This window comes from Lynx rufus, unplaced genomic scaffold (genome assembly GCF_022079265.1).
Source record: "Lynx rufus isolate CCGP_SWC_20201006 ecotype Redwood Valley unplaced genomic scaffold, mLynRuf1.p SCAF_15, whole genome shotgun sequence".
Classification (NCBI taxonomy): Eukaryota; Metazoa; Chordata; class Mammalia; order Carnivora; family Felidae; genus Lynx; species Lynx rufus.
This window is the reverse complement of record NW_025814829.1, coordinates 62,141,313-62,165,454: the sequence shown is the minus strand read 5'-3', so window position 1 is coordinate 62,165,454 and position 24,142 is coordinate 62,141,313. Positions and strand designations below refer to the sequence as shown.

General features: G+C 42.6%; 1 protein-coding gene across 1 annotated transcript in view; it reads left to right on the top strand.

Moving 5' to 3' along the window:
• The window catches only part of DNAH14 (dynein axonemal heavy chain 14), a 312,531-nt gene that overhangs the window by 89,309 nt on the left and 199,080 nt on the right, over window positions 1–24,142 (top strand). The window contains 7 exon segments of the mRNA XM_047076479.1: window positions 6,400–6,521; window positions 8,384–8,555; window positions 14,073–14,121; window positions 17,062–17,165; window positions 17,254–17,372; window positions 18,121–18,195; window positions 23,610–23,697. Of these exon segments, the coding sequence (XP_046932435.1) occupies window positions 6,400–6,521; window positions 8,384–8,555; window positions 14,073–14,121; window positions 17,062–17,165; window positions 17,254–17,372; window positions 18,121–18,195; window positions 23,610–23,697 (729 nt within the window).

The following is a 24,142-nucleotide window of genomic DNA, read 5'->3' as shown; positions in this document are numbered from 1 at the left end:
ATATACCCATATAGAAATGAGATTATTTAGTATTTTGAATCCTAGAAATAACTTTTTTGGGAAACATTAACTGTTCGTGAAGAGTTGTCATAAACTTCAGTTCGGGCAAATAAAATAAGTTTAAATCATACACAAATAGGACCCCGTAAGCCAGGACTTACCGGCAGTGCCACTGCTACTGGAAACATCCGTGGTTCTGGCGGGCCCCACGCCAAGTCCCCTGCCTGCAGACTCTGCTTGCTGATGCAGTCGCTTCATTTCTGTTTCCTGTGCGGTTGCTCTTAAGATGAGTCCTGTGTGTCCACACCTGTGTGTGTCCCTGCAGTTTGCTGGAACGCATCATGATTAGGGATTGAAACATAGGGTCAGCTCAGGTTCAGCGGTGCTGATAGTCCCTCTCTGCACAGCCCCACGTCCGCTAACGTGGCCAAGAATCACTTAAAGAGTTAAGGAAACTCAACAAGGCATGTAATAATATGGACGTCCTTAACAGTAAAGGTACCATAGTTGACTATAGGTAGTGTGACAGAGAGAAATGTGTACCCATAAATGCAGTTCATATTATTTGCAAACACACTAGCATTTAGGGAAGATGTCAGTTAATTGAACTTTAGAGGGGAAAAAAAAACTCAATAAATTGCAAAAAAGGGATAAACCATATAGACCATATTCTCCAACCACAGACATTAAAATGAAAAATGAACAACAGAGAAACAACAAAAAATAGACAACAACAGCAGCAGAACTATCACAAAAAAAACGAATTTAAAAGCATCCATAAGAATATATAGGAAATGTACTAAAATATTTTAAAATTAGAAAAAGCAGAAAGAATTCTAAATCAAACCTTGTCACAATTGGCTTAGAGCCCCGTGAAAAGGAGTATTTAGAGCACCCGGTGCTTTCATTAAAAAGTAAAATGAAGGGGTGCCTGGGTGGCTCAGCTGGTTAGGCGTCCAACTTCAGCTCAGGTCATGATCTCACGGTTTGTGAGTTCGAGCCCTGTGTTGGGCTCTTTGCTGACAGCTGAGAGCCTGGACCCTGCTTCGGATTCTATTCTGTGTCTCCCTCTCTCTCTGCCCTTCCCCTACTCACACTCTGCCTCTCTCTCTCTCTCAAAAATAAGTGAACATAATAATTAAAAATAAATAAATAAAAAGTAAAATGAACGTAGTGAATGATACATGGGGCGTACTCAAGCTGAACAACAGCACACCTGTGTGCACACACACCCGCACGCGCACATACATGTACACCTGCGTGCACGCACATGCGTGCACACTGACTTCCGCTTCCAGGTGAGGGACCAGATTCACCTTCCACCTGAAGTACCCACAGCAGAACAGAAGAAAAGAGACGGACTGTGCTTCCAGGGCGCGACATCAGGCATCGAACGACAGGACCCCACAGAGAAGGGAAACAAACGAGAAGAGCCGAGGTGGCCCCCACCTGAGTTTGCAGGCCTTGCGTGGGGGTGAGCAGGGTGACCCGGCCAGAGCCTGGAAAGAGGAGGTGCTGCTGAAAGCTGGCCAGAGCCTGCAGGCTGCAGGACCAGGGGGGCACAGCTCCAAGGGCCCGTGGAAGTACTGATGCTGGCACGTGAACTCCAGGAAACTCCTGGGCACCCGGGAAAAGACCACGTGTCAGGGTGAGGGGACCACTCACACTGGGCTGGGAGCAGTGCCCGTGTCCACCAGCCGCATTCCGTGAGCGGTCGACGGAGCGCTTGAAGGGCACAGCAGTTAGCCTTATGTTAAACGCCGCTCTAACACACCTTAACAGCAAAACCCGTGATGATGAAACCGGTTCTAAGCAATTTAACAGCACTCGGAACAAAGCTCAGGAACATTCATAGGGAAATATTTATAGGAATATTTATAGGAAAAGTATCCAGTACCCACATGATAAAATCACCGTGTCTCGAATCCAACCAAAGACTATCAGACATTTTAAAAAGTAAGAAAATAGAATTCATAATGAAAAAAATTTACTGATGGAAATGGATCGTGAACTGATGCAGCAGTCTGAATTGGAGGCGAGGACGGTGAAACAAGTAGATTGTGGAAGACCATATGCACCACATACAAACGTGGAGACCAAAGTCACACTTGTGCGGATAAAAACTATAATACCTTAGGTGAAATACACACCCTGGGGGGGGGGGGGAGAGGGAGGGAATTGACTGCAGGTCAGAAGGTGAAATGCACACTGGGGGGGATTGACCGCAGATCAGACTTTACAGGAAAGAAGATGAGTGACTTTAAAGTTTTAAAAAGAAGAACAAAGTTAGACCATCAACACTACCTGATATTAAGACTTCTTGTAAAGCTAATCAAAACAGTTCTTTGTATTGGCATAAAGATAGACAAATAGAACAGAATAGGGATTACAGGAGCACCGGGGTGGTGGTGGTGGGGCTCAGTCGGTTAAGAATCCAACACTTGATTTCAGCCCAGGTCATGATCTCACTGTTTGTGGGTTCAAGACCCACTCAGGCTCTGCACTGACAGTGCGGAGCCCGCTTGGGATTCTCTTTCTCCCTCTCTCTCTCTGCCTGTCTCAGTCTCTCTCCCTCTCTCTCTGTCCATCCTCTGCTTGCACTCTGTGTCACTATCAAATAAACCTAAAAAAAAGAATAGAGATTACAAAAAAATTATGCGTGCATACACACACACAGGCACCTGATTTTCAACAAAAGTGTAAAGACATTTCCAGAAAGAAGTCTTTTTAGAAATGGTGCTGACAAAGCCAACAGTTACATGCAAAACAAATTTTTAACATCCCCTCAAGCCATATCTTGTAGCACATGTAAACTTTAACTCAGAAGCAGATCATAAACCTAAAAGATGAGAAGAAATTTTTGAAACCTTGAGAAGAAAACAGAAAATTTTTGTGACCTCAGGCTAGGCACTTTTCTTCAGCGTGACACCCAAAGACTGATCAATAGAAGGAAAAATCTATCAACTGGATTTCATCAAAATTAAAAATTTGTGCTCCTCAAAAGACACTGTTAGGGCAAAAATATATATAAGCCAGGACTGGAATGAAATATTTGCAAAGCCTATGTTTGGTAAAGGACTTCTTTCAAGAATATATAAAGAACTCTCAAAAAAAAAAACAAAACAGAAATGGGCAAAAGATTTAAGTGGATACTTCACCAAAGAAAATATTTGGAGGGAAAATAAACATGTGAAAAGATGTTAACTCCACTACTCATTGGGGAAAAGTTGGATTCCCAGTGAGGCACCACTGCATGTCTTATGGAATGACTAAAACAAAAAAGACTGATCACCCCAAGTGTTGGTGGGAACTCTCATACACTGCCATGTAACAGGTAAAATGTTATAATCACTTGAAAGGTTTCTTTAAAAGTTAAAAAATAGACCCACCACGTGATGCAGCCATTCCACTCCTAGGTATTTACCCAAAAGGAAGGAAGTTTTGTGTCCATACAAAGACTTACACCTGAATATTCACGGCAGCTTTATTTGCATTAGTGAAAAACAGACACAACCTGGGTGGACGCTTGGTGGATGATACACACATTGTCGTATATCTATACCTTGGAATACTACTCAGCAGTGAAAAAGAAATGCAGTACTGATCTATGCAACAACATGAGCGAATCTCAAAATAATTATGCTGAGTGAAAGAAGTCAGACCAGAAAGAATACCTATCATATGGTTTCATTTATATAAAATTCTAGAAAACATAAACTAGGGTGTAGTTTCAGAAAGTCAATCTGAGCTTGTTTAGGGATGGGAATAGGCAGGTGTAGGGGAAGGAATCACAGCAGGGCACAGGAAACCTTTCCAAGGTCAGGGTATGTTCCTTATCGTGAGGTGACTGCTTCACAGTTAGAAACACATGTCACCGCTGCAACTTCTTACTCAACATGTCTCCGGAGGCAAGGGAGCCAAAAGCGAAAGTGAACTACTGGGACCTCGTCAAAATAAAATCTTCTGCACGGCGAAAGAAACAACCAGCAAAACTAAAAGGCAACTGACAGAATGGGAGAAGATATTTGCAAATGACATATCAGATAAAGGGTTAGTACCCAAAATCTAAAAAGTACTTACCAAACTCAACCCCCAAAAACCAAATAATCCAGTGAAGAAATGGGCAAAAACATGAATAGACACTTCTCCAAAGAAGACGTCCAGATGGCCAACCGACACATGAAAAAATGCACAACAGCACTCATCATCAGAGAAATACAAATCAAAACCACAACGAGGTACCACCTCACACCTGTCAGAATGGCTAACATGAACAACTCAGGCAACAACAGATGTTGGTGAGGATGCGGAGAAAGAGGATCTCTTCTGCATTGGTGGGAATGCAAGCTGGTGCAGCCACTCTGGAAAACAGTATGGAGGTTCCTCAAAAAACTAAAAAGAGGACTACCCTATGACCCAGCAATTGCACTACTAGGCATTTATCCAAAGGATACAGGTGTGCTGTTTTGAAGGGACACATGCACCCCCATGTTTATAGCAGCACTGTCAACAATAGCCAAAGTGTGGAAAGAGCCCAAATGGCCATCGATGGATGAATGGATAAAGATGTGGTGTATACACACACACACACACACACACACACACACAATGGAGTATTACTCAGCAGTCAAAAAGAATGAAATCTTGCCATTTGCAACTACGTGGATGGAACTGGAGGGTATTATGCTAAGCGAAATTAAAGAAAGACAAAAATCATATGGCTTCCTTTATATGAGGATTTTAAGAGACAAAACAGGTGAATGTAAGGGAATGTAACAAAAATAATAAAAACAGGGAGGGGGACAAAACAGAAGAGACTCATAAATATGGAGAACAAACTGAGGGTTATGGGAGAGGTTGGGGGAGGGGCGATGGGCTAAATGGGGGAGTGGCACTAAGGAATCTACTCCTGAAATCGTTGCACGATAGGCTAACTAACTTGGATATAAATTTAAAAAAATAAAAAAGAAAATTAAAAAAAAAAGAATGATTTAGATATATGCACAGGCACGTATATTAACATATTTAAATGTAACTATAATATCAAAAATACAATTGTAGAATAATGCATATAGTACAATTCAATATATGTTTTAAAAAAATCTTAAGTTATCTGTCTTTTGTCTATATTTGTTTGAGTGTAGAGGAAAGCACCAAATGATTGATAGCAAACTACTAATAATGGTTACCTCAGCAATGTGTGAAAGAGAAGATTCTAAGCTTTTTCTTAATATACCTTAGTACTATTTCCATCATATGAAGATGACGTGCTACTTTTACAATTTTTAAAAATATAATAAACTAAAGAAAAATGGGAGGAAATATCAGGAGCTGTCTCTGGGTGTTAGGATTCTGAAATTTTTTAAATTATGTTTTCTTTCTTTTTGTGTCTCAGTTTTGCAATGACCATAAATGAATTAAGTGAATTTAGTTTTAAATAAATTTTAAAAATCAGAAGTCAACTATAAAAGAACTTTGAAATGTAAACAAGAAGCCATTGTACTCAGTGGAGCTTCACTCGCCAACCTGACTGTAATGTTTGCTCACAGTAACATTTAAAATGTGAAACTCATCAGATGCTTTCCATCAGAAGAATGCAGGGTGTTTCTAGTCTATGAAATTTTTGATATTTAAAAAAAACACACATGTCAAAACATTAAATTGTGCGATTTAAAAATGCACCATTTACTGAAGTCAGTTATACCTTAATAAAGGTATTGAGATATAAAATGGATTTAGAAGGAAACATGGAGATACACAGCAAAAGTAAATGACTTATGCGTGGGTCCCTCTTACGAGTCCACATTAGGGGGTGGGCCAGTCTCCTGGTTTGTAAGCATTTTAGTACTAATTGGTTTTTAACCATTTTTCTCTTACTTTAATAAATATACTAGCTGGAGAAAGATGTAATATCCACACGATGCTTATTATATTTAATTAAAAGAATGCGGGGTGCCAGGGTGGCTCAGTCGGTTAAGCCCCCGACTCTTGATTTCGGCTCGGGTCATGATCTCACGGTTTGTGAGTTCGAGCCCCGCGTCAGGCTCTGCACTGACAGCTCAGAGCCTGCTTGGGATTCTCACTTTCTCCCTCTCTCTCTGCCCCTCCTCTGCTCATGCGCTCTCTCTGTTTCTCTCAAAGTAAATAAACATTTAAAAAAATGTTTTTAAATAAAAAAAAAAAAGAAAACTGTGAGTACTGATGTAAAGCATCTCTAAAAGACACTGCTAGGTAAAAAAGCCAAAAAAAACAAAAACAAAACACAAAAAAGTTAGAAAGCAATGTGTATAATATGGCTGCATTTATGTAACATTAATGTAATATGTACTATTTATGGTTACATAAATGCAGCCATATTATACACCTTGTTTTGTGACCATGCATGTGTTTATCTTACAGGATCTTGTAGAAAAGTGGGATCAGAACTTGTCTCTCTTCTCTTCTACTCTTGAGGAATCGATGAATTGTCAAAGAAATTGGCTTTATCTGGAACCAATCTTTCATTCTGTGGAAATACAAAGGTAAAAAAAAAAAAAAGCTATATAGAGGTTAAAAAAACATATGGTGGGTATTTATTGCCTGTAATCCCTGAGAAGTCATTTGTTCAATGAACATTCGAAAATAATCTGCTGCAGGCACAGGAGTAAATTGTGCTGAATTATTATTTTTTCTTTCATGAAAGTTTGCAAGCATCAGCTCTTTAAAAAAGTCCTGTTTCTCAATTTTAGATATAAAACTGTTAAGGATTGGGTAAGAAATGTCAGGTCATTGTAATCGCTAAACCACAATACCATGTGTCTACTTAGTTCTAGAACATTAGTGTGGTGTTGATATGAGCAATACACATGTTTTTAATAGTCTACATACATGAATGGTAGTTTGTTTCTTTGGACCAGGTGAAAGAATGGAGGTCCTAGACAGTTGGGGGAAATTCTCCCTTTTCTTTTTATTCACGGCATTCAGATTACTTGGTCTCTCTTTAAAGTCACTGGTCTTAAGAGTGCGTAACTTGTGACATCTGTGTTGTCTAGACAGAATTTAAAGTGTTGACCATAAATCACACAAGCTAGCTTAGGAGCCGTTCTGAAATAAGTAGGCATCACAGAGCGCGTGTTTGTAAGGTGTTAGAGCAGATGAAGGGAGACCTTGGATATCAGGTTAAGTATTGTGAAGTTTATTTTAGGGGCAGAGAGAGCTTCAAGCGGCTCACGAAAGAAAACTGTGTAGGTTTGAGTACTGCGTTGCAGAGAACAATATCCATTTTTGTAATACGTGTATATTTCTTGTCGGAGGACGGCTTTCTAAAGGGCTTGGGTCAAGCTCTAGTTATTGTGTAGTTCTCACGGGAAACCACATACCTGGGGAATGTGTCCTTTGTGGTTACAACTTAGCGCCTTAAATTCAAACTTCAGTAGTCCTCTTTACTAAAGACTTCTTAACCGATGGAGAGATACGACTTCTGGTTCAGAGTGTCACCATGTCGTTCTTCCCAGGCTTTGCTATGAGAGAAAAGGGGGCATGTAATTAAGGGGTGCTGAAGACTCCTGCACCCCAGTGCTAAAGGAAAGGAAACACACGTCTGCCATGGCCCTGCCTTTGAGAAGTGGAGAAGGATGGTGGGCCCTGATTCCGGGGGGGGGGGGGGAGTGTGAAAGAGAGGAAGGGGAAGGGAGGTTCATTAGCAGGGAGAATTCCTTACAGAGACTGTGTGAGGGACAAGGATGCAGTCCATTCCCCTCTCTCCAAACTCCCCGTGAGGTCCCCCCAGAGCCTCCTGTTGCAGTCGGGAGGGTGCCCGACAGAGGGGAGGGTGAAGGCCCCTCCTTGATAGGATTTTTGCTGAGCTGAAGAAGTTTCTAGGCCCATCGCCCCAAATGGGGAATGGGATAGTGGTGGGGGGCTCGTGGAAGAGCTTGACAGGTATCGCCCTGGGGTTGGTGGCATCGGAAATGAGGACCTGCGTCTTCTCTGGACAGAAGCACGAGAGCACCTAGCTGCTGAGGGCCACCGGTTCTCAACCGCAGGCGATGTTGCCTTCTTGGGGACATTGGGAGAAGCTAGTGCCAAAAATAGCTGCTTGGAGAAGCAGCTCTCTAAGATCCCATTTCCTCTAGAATTGCAGTAGCCTTTGTTTTCCTACATCCTAGGACACAAATCACTTTTACTCACGTTATGTGGAACTGTGTTTATCTGTCTCGGAACTCGCACCAAGTATAATCCGGTTAAATGACGGATGGATGTCTGGTTTGTCACAGATTTCCTACCTGTGCGTCGCTGTATATAATAAACGCCATAAAATATCTGTAGTTAATGATCAGCAAAAAATAAAACATGTCACGACATTTTTAAACAGATGACGTTCTCTCTTGTTCCCTTCCTAAAGGCAACTCCCTGTGGAAGCAAAACTCTTCTCTCAAGTGATCTCCATGTGGAGAGAAATCATGTCAAAAATACAGAACAAGCTGGATGCTTTGCGAATAACCATTTCTGCAGGGGTCCTTGAAACTCTGCAGAATTGCAATCTGCATCTTGAACATATAATGAAAAGTCTTGAGGTAACACCGGCAATCCGAAAGTGGGGCATGATTGTATCTTCGAAATGTAATGTAGGGCATGACGGAAGCGAATCCCAACGTGGATTTTCTGTACCGTAGCTGCCCACGATATGTCCAGCTCTCGCCAACTACAGGGTTAATGAAAATACTATCAAGTCAAACAAAAAAGTGGATAGACCGATCTAAATGGCCTGAGACAAAACCAATTTTTCAGTGCCTAGGTTTCCTTCTCTTCACATTGGGAATAATGGCGGTGCCTACTTTGAGGGGCTTTGTGTGAAATAAGATAATGCGTTTACAGCACAAGAGCTGGCACAGAGAAAGTATTTCATGAGTGCCACTTATTTATATTGGCACTACTGTTATCAAATTGACAAAATCAGCAAAAGTTGAAATTGAAAATAGTTCGATGGTTTTATTTTTTTTAATTTTTAAAATATTTTTTAAAGTTTATTTTCAGGAGAGAGATCGAGAGAGAGCTCAAGCAGGGGAGGGCCAGAGAGGGAGGAAGAGAGAGAATCCCAAGCAGACTCTGAGCCATCGGCACAGAGGCCGACTTGGGACTCAGACTCACAAACCATGAGATCATGACCTGAGCTGAAATCAAGAGTCAGATGCTCAATCTGCTCAACCACCCAGGCACCCCTTTAATTTGATCTTAAATCCCGTACAATCAACATGGAGCATGATACTGGTTTCAGGTGTACGATATAGTGATTCAGGACTCCTGTATCCTACGGTGCTCATCGTGATAGGCGTACTTTAATCCCCTTCACGGATTTCACCCATCCCCCCCCCACCTACCCTCTGGTAACTACCTGTTTGTTCTCTAGAGTTAAGTGTCTGTTTCTTTGTTTTCCCTTTGTTTATTTGTTGTTTCTTAAATTACACATGTGAGTAAAATCATATGGTATTTGTTTTTCTCTGACTGACTGACTTCACGTAGCCTTTTACCCTCTACCAGTAATCCATGTCATTGCATATGGCAAGATTTCATTCCTTTTTATGGCTGAGTAATATTCCGTTGTGTATATACACCACATCTTCTTTATCCATTCATCATTCAGTGGACACTTGGGTTGCTTCCATAATTTGGCTGTTGGCGATAGTGCTGTTATAAACATTGGGGTGTATGTATCCTTTTGAATTAGTGTTTTCATATTCTTTGGCTAAATACCCAGTAGTGGAATTACAGGATCATATGATAGTTCTATTTTTAATCTTTTGAGGAGCCCCCATATTGTTTTCCGTGATGGCTGTGCCAGTTTACATTCCCACCAACAGTGCCCGAGGATCCCTTTTTCTCCACATCCTCGCCACATTTGTTGTTCCTTGTGTTTTGGATTTTAGCCACTCTGACAGGCATGAGGTGATATCTCATGGTGGTTTTGATTTGCATTTCCCTGATGGTGAGTGGTGTTGAGCACCTTTTCATGTGTCTGGTAGCCATCTGTATATCTTCTTTGGAGAAATGTCTGTTCATGTCTTCTGCCCATTTTTTATTTGGATTATTTGGGGGTTTTTTGGTATCAGGATATATAAATTCTTTATATATTCCAGATACTAGCCCTTTATCAAATATGTCATTTGGAAATACCTTCTCCAATTCTGTAGGTTGCCTTTTAGTTTTGTTGATTGTTTCCTTTACTGTGCAGAAGCTTTGTATTTTGGTGTGGTCTCGCTTGTTTATTTTTGCTTTTGTTTCCCTTGCCTCAAAAGACATATACAGAAGGAAGTTACTGTGGCTAGTGGCAAAGAGGTCTGTGTTCTTCTCTAGGATTTTAATGTTTTCATGTCTCACATTTAAGTCTTTAATCCATTTTGAATTTATTTTTGTGTATGGTGTGAGAAAGTGGTCCAGTTTCATTCTTTTGCATGTAGCTATCCAGTTTTCCCAGCACCGTTTGTTCAAGAGACCATTTTTTTCCCACTGGATATTCTTTCTTGCTTTATCAAAGATTAATTGACCATATAATTATGGGTTTATTTCTGGGTTTTCTGTTGTATTTCATGGATCGATGTGTCTATTTTTACGTCAGTACCATGAAATCTGGGATTGTGATGCCTGCAGCTTTGTTCTTTTTCAAGATCACTTTGTCTACTCAGGGTCTTTGGTGGTTCCATACAAATTTTAGGAATGTTTGTTCTCATTCTGTGTAATGAGAACATCCTGGGAATAAATTCCACTTGATCATGATGAATGAATTTTAATGTATTGTTGGGTTCGGTTTGCTAGTATTTTGTTGAGGATTTGTACATCTATGTTCATCAGAGGTTTGGCCAGTATTTCTCTTGTTTTTTCTAGTGTCTTTCTGTGGTTTTGGTGTCAGGGTAATGCTGGCCTCATAGAATGAATTTGGAAGCTTTCTTTCCTTGTCTATTTTTTGGAATAGTTTGAGAAGAATACGTATTAACTTTTTAAAAAACGTTTGGTAGAATTTACCTGTGAAGCTTCTGGTCCTGGACTTTTGGTTTTTTGGGAGGCTTTTAATTACTGATTCAATATCATTGCTGGTAATCAGTCTGTTCAAAGTTTATGTTTCTTTCTGATTCAGTTTTGGGAGGTTATATGTTTCTAGGAATTTATCCATTTCTTCTAGGTTGTCCAATTTGTTGGTATATAATTTTTCATAATATTCCCTTATAATCTTATAATCCTCTGTATTTCTGTCTTGTCATTTGTTATTTCTTTTTCATTTCTGATTTTATTTGAGTCTTCTTTTTTTGGTGGGGGGGATGAATCTGGCTAAAGATCTATCAATTTTGTTGATCTTTTCAAAGAACCAGGTCTTGTTTTCATTGATCTATTCTATTGTGGTTTTTTAGTTTCTGTTTTATTTCTGCTCAATCCTTATTATTTCCTTCCTTCTACTGATTTTGAGTTCTGTTCTTCTTTTTGTAGCTCCGTTAGGTGTAAGGTTAGGTATTTGAGATTTTTCTTCTTCATTGAGGTAAGCCTGTATTGCTATAAACTTCCCTCTTAGAACCACTTTTGCTGCATCCCAAAGGTTTTGGACCATTGTGTTTTCCTTTCCTTTATCTCAATGTATTTTTTAATTGCCTCTTTGATTTCTTGATTGACCCACTCATTGTTTAGTAGCATGTGTTTAACCTCCACGTATTTGTGCTCTTTCAAATCTTTTCTTGTGGTTGATTTCTAGTTTTGTAGCATTGCAGTCAGAAAAGCATGGCATGACCTTGATTTTGTTAATTTGTTGAGACTTGTTTTGTGGTCTAACATGTGATCTGTTCTGGAGAATGTTCCCTGTGCAGTTGACAAGAATGTGTATTCTGCTGTTCAGGGATGGAACGTTCTTAATATATGTTAGGTTCATGTGGTCTAATGTGTCATTCAAAGCCACTGTTTCCTTATTGATTTTCTGTTTGGATGATCTATCCATTGATGTAAGCGGAGTGGTAGAGTCCCCTACTATCATTGTATTACTGTTGATTATTTCCTTAATGTTTGTTATTAGCTGATTTATGTGTTTGAGTGCTCTCGTATTGGGTACATAAATATTTACAATCGTTCTATCTTCTTGTTGAAATATTCCCCTTATGATTATATAGTGTCTTTCTTTGTCTCTTGTTACAGTCTTCAATCTAATGTCTACTTTGTCCAATATAAGTATTGCTACCCTGACTTTCTTTTCACTTACTTTCTTGATATATGCTTTTCTATCCCTTCACTTTCAATCTGTAGGTATCGTTAGGTCTGAAATGAGTCTCTTGCAGGCAAGATGGGTCTTGCTTTTTTATCCATTCTGTCACCCTGTGTCTTTTAATTGGAGTGTTTAGTCTGTTTCCATTCAGAGTAATTATTGACAGGTATGTACTTATTGCCATTCTGTTACTCATTTTGTGGTTGTTTTTGTAGTTCTTCTCTGTTCCTTTCTTCTCTTGCTGTTTTCTCTCATGGTTTGCTGACTTTGTTTAGTGATATACTTAGATTCTTCTCTCTTTATTTTTTGCATATCTATCACTGGTTTGGGATTTGTGGTTCCCATTGGGTGTGTATATAACATCTTATGCATATAGAAATCTATACTAAGTTGATGGTCGCTTAAGTCTGAGCCCATTGAAAAAGTACTAAATTTTTACTCCTCTCCACATTTTATGTATATGGTGTCATACTTTACATACTTTACTTTTATTTTGTGAATCCCTTGACAGATTTTTACATATGTACTTATTTTCACTGCTTTTGTGATTCCTGCTTTTCTTACTCCTGTTTATGGTCTTTCCTTTCCACTCAGAGTCCCCTTTATCATTTCTTGCAGGGCTGGTTTAGTGGTCATGAACTCCTTTAACTTTTTTGTGTGTAGGAAGCTCTTTATCTCTCCTTCTGTTCCGAATGATAGCCTTGCTGGATAGAGTATTCTTGGCTACAGGTGTTTTCCTTTAAGCACTTTGATTATATCATGCCCCTCCCTTCTGGCCCGCAAAGTTTCTGCTGAAAAATCAGCTAATAGCCTTTTGGGGTTTCCCTTGTATGTTACTGTTTTCTTTTCTCTTGCTGCTTTTATAAATGTTTACTTATTTCTGAGAGAGTGACAGAGGCAGAGAGAGAAGGAGATAGAGGATCTGAAGCGAGTTCTGTGCTGACAGCCCAAAGCCCATCGTAGGGCTTGAACTCACAAATGGCAAGATCATGACCTGAGCTGAAGTTGGACACTTAATTGACTGAGCCACCCATGTGTTCTCTCTTGCTGCTTTTAAAATTCTCTCTTGATCACTACTTTTTGCCTTTTTAATTACTAAGTGTCTTGGTGTTGACCTCTTTGGGTTGGTTTGTTAAGGGTTTTCTGTGCCTCCTGGATCTGAATTTCTGTTTCCTTCCCCAAATTTGGGAAATTTTCAGCTCTTATTTCTTCAAATAAATTTTCTGCCCCCCTTCTCTCCCTTCCCTTTCTGGGATCCCTATAATGTGAATGTTACCATGCTTCCTGGTGTTTCTGAGTTCCCTTAACCTGTTCTCAGTTTTTATTATTCTTTTTTCTCTTTTCTGTTCAGCTTGATTGCTCTCCATTACTCTGCTCTCTAGGTAGCTGATCCATTCTTCTGCTTCCTCTAGTCTACTATGTATTCCCTCTCATGTATTTTCAACTTCAGTTGTCTTCTTCGTCTCTGATTTCTATCTTTGTTGAGTGTCTCACTGAGATGCCCCACTGTCTTTTCAAGTCCAGTCATTTATGATGGTTACTTTAAATTCTGTCAGGCACATTACTTATCTTTCTTTCATGTAGCTCTCTTGACGTGATTTTGTTCTGTTCTTTCATTTGGAACCTATTCCTCCGTCTCCTCATTTTGTCCACTGTTGTGTCTGTGTCTCTGTTAGCAAAGTCAGCTGTGTCTCCCGCACTTAAAGCAGTGGCTTTAGGAAGACGAGGTCCTGTAGCGCCCCATGGTGCAGTGTCCCCTGTTCACCGGAAAATGGTGCTTCAAGGGTGTCCCCTCTGTGCGTTGCTACAGGGGTGTCCTACTGTTGTGGCCAAACTGTGTTCACCTTCCGTCCAGTCGTCTGCAGTGGCTCTGCCTGTTGTGGGCAGGGTCCGGTCCCTGTGCGGTTAGTGGGTCGGTCTGGGGCGCGGCAGATCAGACCAGGAGTTTGCTAGAGATGCGGTAGCTCCAAACTGCAGGGCACTTCCCCTTTGTGGTCCAGAGAAACTTGTGTTGGTGGGTGAGGCCGCGGTCAGACCCGATGTCTGCCCCCGGCCCACCCCTGGGGCTACGGTCAGACTGGCATATATGTTATCTTCCCCTTTCCCAAGGGCAGGACTCACCGTGGAGTGGTGTGGCCCCTGTCTGGGCTGCTCGCACACTGCCAGGTTTGTGGTGCTGCTTCGATGGGATCTGGTCACGAGCGTATTAGACAGGGTGGATCCGCAACATGCACATGGATGGGAGCACTGTGCTACCGTGGTCTGTGCAGGTGTGCTGTGGGAGGGGACCTAGAGCTGAGGTCTGGCTGGACGGGGACTGTACACACCCGAATAAGGGGAGTTGCTGTTAGCAAGTTAGTTCCGGGAGGTGTCAGGATATCTAGGCTGGGGGGAAGGGCAGGAAATGGTACCTGCGGCAGCTTTGTTCCCGGAGAACTCCCGCACCGATCTCTGTCCCTCCAGCACAGCTACTGATTTTTAAAATTCTAGATTTTTTAGTCCTGTTGGTTGTAAGAACTTGTAAAATTTGACCCGTCTCATTTCCAAGCAGATGTTATGGGGATTTGTTTTTCTCATGCTGGCTCCCCATGAGAGGCTCTGTTTCTCTCCCTTCTCTGCACCCACTCTCTCCTGCAGACAGACTCCTAGGTCCATTTAGGTCCTCAGCACCTCTCTGCCCTTCCTCTCTTCCCCACTGTGACCTCTTCTCTACGTTTAGTTGGGGGGGGGGATTGTTCTGCCAGTCTTTGTGTCATTTTCTGAGTTATATATGCTGACGTGGGTGTTATCTAGGTGTACCTGGGTAGTGGGGCAAGCCCGGGTCCTCCTACTCTGCCATCATCCCTAGAAGTCCTAGTTTGATAATTTTATAAAGTAAGTTATTGATTCCATATATTTAAATTGCCAGGGCACCTAGGTTAAGTGGCTTAGTCGATTAAGCATCTGAATCTTGGTTTTGGCTCAGGTCGTGATCTCACAATTTGTGAGGTCGAGCCCCAGTGCGGAATATGCTCAGTGTGGAATATGCTGAAGATTCTTTCTCTCTCCCCCTGCCCCCTCCCTGGCATGTGTTCTCTCTCCATCTCTCTCTCTCTCTATCTCAAATAACAAAACAAAAAACACCTTTGCCAGAACATTAAATTGTCAGCTAAACATACATATTTTTTAAATATCGGGTTTTAATATTTGAGATTTGGGGTGAATATATTCACTTTATAAACCAAGATCTCTTTCCAGTTTTTTATCTCTTTTTCCTTGTTGAACACAATTCACAGTGGTTGGAATGACCTCTCCAGAATACCTACATATGGCAGTTTCAGCCTATAGAAAGTTCTCTGCCCAGGAAGACCTTCTGCTATATGAATCCAGGATCTGAGGCCCCTCCCAGAGGGATCTGGTTAATAATAGCAAGTTTACTGAGTAGGGACTGAAATAAGTCTTCTCATTATTTCTGGCGCATCTTTGAACTATTACTAAGCATCATTACCAACCAGGGATTTTCCATTTATTCATGTATTGAGCACCTGCTTCATACCAGGCACTGCAGCTGCATACTGGGACTCCCCACATCCTCCCCTCCTATTACAGAACTCGAGATCTATTACAGGAACCAGAGTAGAGAGATGCTAGCATGTGATGTATGCTGTGATGGGTTGAATGGTATGGTCACATGAAAGGAGAGAGATTCACCCCTTGCCCCGGGAGAAGGGAGACTCACCTGGGTTTGGGAAGAAGTGTGTGAGTTAGCCAGGCGAAAGAGTCCGGGAGGGGGTGGCTGGGAGGAGCACCCTAGGCCAGGGGGAAGAACACGAGCAAGTGTGGCACGTTCGGGAGTTGTACATGGGTTGGTACAGAGGATGCCTCGGTCGCAAAGGGGCAAGAGGGGAAAGGGGAGATTCTCCGGGAAGCAGGACCAGATGACGAAGGGCTTGAATGTCATTGGATTTTGACTGGGGGAGTAAAATGACTTGATTGAGAAATGTGTCCGTAGAAGGGAGCACAGAGTATGTCTAGATCGGGGGCAGTGGGAATACATATACAGAAACCAGTTAAAAGGCTAGAAGTCCTGGGGGGACTGAGGGAGGACGATGGTCAGGATGAAAGAAGGTGGACCGGGAGCTTCAGGTGGGTGTGTGGAGGAGAGAGGACAGAGGCCCAGGGTCATGGCCACGGGAGGGGAAAGTGATTACACCGCAGGGATAGGAAGTAGGGGGAGGAGGCTTGCGTGGAAACAAGTGAATTCTGTACATGTTGGAAATCTAATTCTTACGGCGCAGTCAAATGAACATCTTCGATCAGCATTTGGACGCATAGGTGTGGGACACAGGGAAGTGACAGGAGCCACGGAGCAGGTGCCCAGCCGGGCAGGAAGTACAGTGGCAAGTGGGAGGAGAGAGGGGCTGGGGAGCGTGGGCTCCACAGAAGTCCTGGAAGCAAATGGTCATGAGTGGCGGAGGGATGAAGAAAACAGGAGAGTGGCATCCCTGTCCATTAGCAGGGGGGCCACCGGCAGAGGGACCTTGTCCTCAACGGGACCACAGGGTCAGGCAACATCAGAAAGGTGGGGCCTGGGGACCCACAGCTCTTTGTGAGTGGTGTCTGTGCGCGTGTGTTCACCTGCGGGACTTTTGCTTTTATTTTCATTTGTTTCAGTTTTGTTTATTAAGAATTGTTTTTAGCAATTTAAGCATAGATCGAGCACGGTAGTAGTACTTACTGGTAGTCTGCACACTGCAATTTAAATACTGTGGGTTTTGTGTGTAAACAGAGGCCCGAATGGGGAAGTGAGTCGTAGCATAATTAATCATAGATTATGAACTCTCATTTCTTTTGGTTCCGGACAGGATACCTTGAAACTAAAAGAATGATTTTCCCCAGATTTTACTTTCTCAGCAACACTGAACTTCTCGACATCATAGCGAATAGCAGAAATCCAGAGTCTCTACAGGTAATGTCATCATTCCACGCTCAGCGATGCTATTTCCCAACCAGGTCAGAATTTCTCAGCGGTGCTGACGTTCGTTTCTGGTCCATAGCCTCATCTTGCGAAATGTTTTGAAAATATAAAACGGTTACTGCTGTGGAAGCAAGAAATTGGGCCCCCTGCCGTCATAATGCTCATATCCGCTGAAGGAGAGTGCCTTCTGCTGCCCAAGTACGGTTTGTAGGTTACAGACTCAGCATTCCCCGTCTGTAAAACTTCTTTATTGAATAATCTGCTTGGACATTTCTGATATTTCACGGAAGTTTGCTGAGCCAATGATTTCTTCAAAGCTAACGTACCTATGCAGAATTTTACCTTTCCATTTCTGTATTTGTTGCTATCGTCCTGAATGCCACCACGAGGTTTTATTCTAGGAACTTAGGAAGGAGATTGGCAATTCGCTTGGGGTTGTTAATGCTGCTTCCCCTGCTTCCTCCCCGACCCCAGGCCCCGTTGTGAATGTCCCCAAGTTAGCCAGGTCCTGCTGCCACACTGGTCCAGTTTGCCGGCCAGCCTTTGGCGTGTGCTTCCTGATGTGAGCTGACTAAAAAGGCTACACCCCTGTGCTCCCATCACCAGCCTCCCTAACCCAGCCCTGCCCCAGGCCGGCTGTTGAAAAGAACCAGGGAGGAATACAAAAACGCTTTGTAATGTAATTTATCTACTTTGTCAGTTCACATCTTACTGGAAACTCTTAACTTTGTAAACCCCTGGTTTCGACGTCAGGATTTCCTCAAGTTAGGTGGAATGTTTTCCGTGTAGATTTCCAAATTAAGATCTAGAATAAACAAAATTACAGATTTATGATCTTTTGGCCTGGGAATGTTATAAGTGTAGAAGACTTAGTCTACAGTCTTATCAAAGGAACGAGACATGAATAAAAAGAATTCTTTGCAAATTATTTTTGAAAAAAATATAGGAAAATTCGAGTAAGAAGTGCCGTGGAACAGTGGCTGGTAAATGTTGAGAAAAGCATGTTTGATGTGCTGAAAAAGTGAGTACGATTTTTAAATCCTAAGATTACATTATATATATTTTAAACTCGGTTAATTATTTATTAATCTAAGTGGGAAGTATCCGCAGAAATGTATGGAGTAAAGTCTTTGAAATGGGCTTGGCTAGAACACGATGGCATATGGCTGAATGGAAAAGCACCATTTTTACAGTGTGAATGTCCGTTTGAGAGCATCATCACAGACCGCACTCGGGCGGTTTTTGTGTGCTTTGAGACTCGCAACTATCTTCAAACTGGCCCGGACCTGAACTTGGGGTGGGCATCGCCAGCTGCTTCCAAAAGACCCAGCTCACCCGGCTTCTGCTTCCTCACACTGTTTGCTCGGTTCAGTCTTCATAACGTTCTCCTCCTTACATTTCAGTCTGTCGTTGGCTGCTGTTCCTGAAGGAAGAGCCTCAGAGTGGGAACTTGTAAAACTAATTTGACTAGAGCAGTCTTGTACATTTCTAATTATTTATGGTCCATTCTAGAAAGGCTACTTACTGGTTGGGGGGTGCCTGCGTGGCTCGGTCGGTTAAGCATCCGACTCTTGATTTCAGCTCAGGTCATGCATGATCTCATAGTTCATGAGTTTGAGCCCCACGTCGGGCTCTGTGCTGACAGCTGGGAGCCTGTGGATTCTCTCGCTCCTCCTCTCTCTCTGCCCCTCTCTGGCTTGCTCTCTGTCTCTCTCTCAAATTAAATAAAAATAAACTTAAAAAAAAAAAAGAAAAGCTACTTATTGGTCTTGAGGTTTTAATATCTGTATTTATTAATATGATCCTGAATGCCCACACAAGGCTTCTAGAGTAGAGTAGATTATTATTTACTTACATAAAGAACCACAGTGGCTTTCCCTGGCTCTGGTTTTCCCCTGGGGTGATGTGATAAGGGCCAGATGTCCTCTTATGTGTGAGGGCAGGAACTCCTGTGGGCAAGGACGCCCCCCCCCCCCCGCCCCGCAAAAGGCATCTGGGCATTTGAGAGACCAACAGATTTCCACTTGTTACTCTGGGAGTTTTCTGGTTAGAGAGTCTTGTCATTTGCTAATAATGCTAATAATGATAATACTGCTACTAATGTGTCTTTACAGTCCTTTGAAAAGTGTCACTTCCTTTTCATGTTGTTTAGGATGACAGATGTACAGGGTTGAAAAGCAGAGGTGACAGTGAGCATCCTTCTCTTGTTCCTGACTTTACTGGGAACATCTCTAGTATTTCCCCATTTGTAACGATGCTTAGATTTCTGGAATATACCCCTCATCAAAGTAAAGAGTTTTGTTCTATTCCTTGTTTGCAGAGTTTTTAATAATTAAAAGATGTTTACTAAGATCAGAGGGTTTTTTTAATGAAACTATCAAGAATCCCAAATACTCTTTCAACTTTGATTTGTGGTTGTCATGAATTACAATAACAGATTTCCTTACGTTGAATTTTCCTTGTTTTCTTGTTCATCGTTTGGTCCACTTACTTTATTTTTTAGAAAACTGTGTTAAACATTTCTTCCTTTTCTGTGGATTTTTATCCTTTTCGTATTTCTAGCATTTCTTTCTTTCTTTTAAAAAATTTTTAAAAAATCTTTGTCTATTCTTTGAGAGAGAGAGAGAGAGAGCATGAGTGAGAGAGGGACAGAGAGAGAAGGAGACAGAATCCAAAGCAGGCTCCAGGCTCTGAGCTGTCAGCACAGAGCCCCACGTGGGGCTCGAACTCACGGACTGTGAGATCATGACCTGAGCCAAAGTCGGTCACTCAACCAACTGAGCCGTCCAGGCCCCCTCTTTCTTTTTTTTTTTTTTAAGTTTATTTATTTATTTTGAGAGAGCACGCATGCATGTGCGAGCTGGGGAGGAGCAGAGAGAGGAGAGAGAGGATCCTAAGCAGGATCCACGATGTCAGTGCGGAGCCAATTCAGGACTCGAACTCACAAACCGTGAGATCGTGACATGAGCCCGAGTCAAGAGTTGGATGCTTGACTGAGCCACCTGGATGCCCAGCACTATTTTTAATAAATAAATGCTTCACCACCCCTGTTGCCTCCCTTAACCTTGCTGCACGTCTGCAGAGTCCCTTCCGTAAACTCCCCGAGCACCCTCGTGTGTGCTCCTTCCCGCGGTTTCCTGTTGTATGTCTTCTCGTGACTGGGCTCTTGGTTTTGGCGGGGGGAGTTCACTTACTGGTGTTATATTGAGTTTCCTCATCTCTTTTGGGGTAGACATGCCAAAGTCAGAGACACTTTTTCCTGGCGAACACTCTTAAAATGTTAATGCAGTCAAAGCGTGTGGTAAAATCCGATTTGTCCCCAGTGTGCATGGTCACTCCAGAATGCCCTCCCGTCACCTCCGTAATCATGTGGGATTTTATTCCAAATTGAACTCCCTGTGTATGCATCTGTAATTCTCTAGTGTTGGTAATTTTTTGGTCTGGTTTTTGTTCATGATGGATTCATACGTCTCACACTGTAGAGTTTAGTTTCATTCTGCTATATATTTCCAAGTAATTTTTTCAGAAAGCATCTGTGAGTGGCAAATATTTTTATTTTGCTCTCTTACTTGCATGCTAACCTGAGTGGAATTAATTTCTAAGTTCAAATCCAACGTGTTGAATGCTAGCTCCCCCAAAATATCACCAAAGCGACGCGTTGGTGAGGAAGAGCTGAGTGGATCGGGTCAGGGAGAAACACCGCGAGACCCTCGGAGCACCAGGCGGGCAGGACAGAGCTGGAATGTCTTCTGGGATGCTGCAGTGTGGCCTCAGGCGGGCCTCTCGGCGGGGGGCTTGATGACACCTGGGTCAAGAGCAGGAGACAACAGCGCAGGGGTGGTGGACGTGCAGGGTCTGCCCTTTTCTGCCAGGTTTTGGGAGAGGCATCGATTTTGTTCTGAAACGTGACCATTCTGCAGGTCAGCCCAAACTGAGGTCTTCTCTCACCTTTGGAGAAGTTACTTTTATTTTATCGAGTGTTGTAGGACTTGGCAGTGTCCTGTCTCTCCAGGTGAGGTTCGTATTCAGAAGTGACGCTCCCCTCTGGCTGAGCGATCGTCAGCCGCCGCCCACCCGTGACATGCATCGGGTCCCGGAGCCTCGGACGTGTGCTCGCTTTGGGAACGGAGCTGCGCGAGGCTGCGTGGGCTCCGTTCACACCGCGCCCCTGGGCAGACTGGGTTATTCACACCGCTCACACCGGCGAGTCCCTATCCCCCGGCGAGCAAACAACAGTGCGTAATCGCAGCGGGCCGCCCGCCACGGCTGTGGTTGGCAGGACGGACGCGGGGCCCAGTCCGTGGTGGCTCATCTCTCAGCGTCTGCAGATTCCTTCTGTCTCTCCCGGAGCCTGCACACCCCCTCTGTCACCTCCCGGGTCACCTCGCTGGTCCCGGAGTTCCAGCCCCGCTTCAGATCTTCCTCCTCTTAGGGGCAAATGCCAGGGTCCCCTTCCCTTGTTTGCTCTCCCTCCCTCTCTCCCCACCCCCACCCTCCGTTCCTCTTTATCTTCCCCATCGTGGTTCAGGGTGTGTGCTGTGATTTCGGGCACTGCTCTGCTGCTCCCTCCAGCATTCACCCTAGGACGCTCCCAACGCCCCCACCCCCGCCCGGAAGTCAGCACAGGGCAGGTGGTGGAGACACAGGCAGAGGTCACGGCTCTCGTGACCATCCGAAGATGCTCCCCGGGTGCTGTTGTGTTTGTCGCACCCGACAGTGGTGTTCTTTGGTTTCTCTGCTCTTCTTTCTGTAATTCAATCCCAGTTGGCTGTCTGTCTGCGAGAGACTTTCCTCGTCGTCAGTGTCCCAGAGCACACTTTGTTGTTGTCCAGTGTGGTGTGCATGTGTGTGCGTGTGTATGTATAAAGTATGTAATATGTGTATTATATATAATATTCGTGTCTCATCTGTCATTTGAAAGAATATGGTTCAGGATGAAGACAGGATTATTAAGTCAAAAATCTTGATCCACTCACACTATAGACTATAAAAAATCAGAATAAATATTTCCCAAACCCTGGGGGAAACAAAATAAAGAAAATACAGTGTGCAGTGGGTGGGGGGAGAGGGTCAAAATAGGAATACGATCTTAATTAAAAGATCTTGTCAAAAGATAAATGGAACTATATCCTGTTACGGAGATACAGCCATGCTACAAAAAGTTATGAATAAAAGCAATAAAGACAGTTCATGGAATAGCAAACCAAAAGAAAACAAACACTAAATGAAATAAAAGACCAATTTAATTGATTAAACATACATTTGCCACTGATGTTGTCTTGAAATATATAAAAAGTCACTATAAACCTATGTGCCCTCAGTGGCAATGATAAAGAAGAAAATAATAAAAACAGACACCATTTGCAATTACAGCAAAAATTAGAATCAATATTCATTTTAAAAATCAAGTAAATTCTAGGGGCACCTGGGGGGCTCAGACGGTTAAGTGTCTGACTCTTGGTTTCAACTCAGGTCATGATCTCACGGTTGGTTCTCTCTCTCTCTCTCTCTCAAAATAAATACACATTTTTTTAATTAAAAAAATAAAAATCAAAGTCTAAATAAAGATTGATAAATGAAGTATTAGAAGAAAACAGATTTAGTGTTGAGAATTTCTAATTTCAGTGAGAAAATGTGTGAGAATTTCAGTGAGAAAATGTGAAGAGTCATCAATTTGACTATATAGAAACTTAAAACTGTGAGTGAAAAAAACCCGCCGTAACAATACGAAGACGTATACTGATGGCACCCATGAACTTAGTCTTAAAGAAAAATTTCTACATATTTTTCATAAATCCTGTTTTCTTCATTATGACTCATTTTTAAAGTTAAATGAAAGGCTTTACTGCTAAAGTTCATTTGGTGGTTTCAGCCCAGTACTCCATCTTGTACGAATTAGTATTATTTTTTAAACATTTTATTCATTTTTGAGACAGAGAGACAGAGCATGAGCATGGGAGGGGCAGAGAGATGGGGAGGGAGACACAGAACCCAAAGCAGGCTCCAGGCTCTGAGCTGTCAGCACAGAGCCCGACGCGGGGCCTAAACTCACGAACTGTGAATCGTGACCTGGGCCGAAGTCCGACGCTTAACCGACTGAGCCACCCAGGCACCCTTGTACAAATGATTTTAAATGCTGACTTTGTCACTGATAGTATGAAATTCAAACCTAAATATGTGTCGTCTCCCCCTTCTAGCTTTACCATCCCCAAAACTTGGTGGCCCCTCACTGGACACGTACAGGTGGTATTAAAGAGAAGTTTAAGGAATATTCATTATGCATGAATTAAGGCTCTGTTATCTCTAGCATTTGATCCCATACATATACCTAAAGTTAAAAAATTAGAGATCCTAAGGGAAAATCTTGTCACGCTTGATCATTAAGGGGCCACAATGATCACATGTAATAATGGAAATAAAACGTTTTGTTTATAGATTTGTAAGTCAAGGGGTCGAAGACTGGAGCTACCAGACTTTTTCCGTGTGGGTGGTGTCTCATCCGGGACAAGTGGTCCTCACAGTGGTAAGTTCATTTGAACTAGACTGCCAAGAAAGCAAAGATGTAGAAATAAACCATCACGAACGGTACTTATATGTGCCACTTACTTTGAAATGCATCAAAACATAAGATGGATGAACGGACGGATGCGTGGACAGATGTGCAAGAAGGCAAATGTAGCAAAAAATTAGCACGTAGGTGGTGGGTATATGGGTATTCGTTTTCTAATTCCACCTTTTCATGTTTTTAAATGTTTTCATAAGAAAACGTTGAATGAAATCGCACACTATTTTCTTAGGGATGTCGCTCTGTTGCATTGTGCTTGCTTTCTACCATCGCCATTAGAGAGTTACCACAAACTTAGCACACGTTCATTACATCGCGGCTCTGCCGGTTCCAGGCCCCCCTGGGCTCACTGGCTAAAATCACGGCGTCAGCCGGGCCACATTCCTTCCTGGAGACTGGGGGA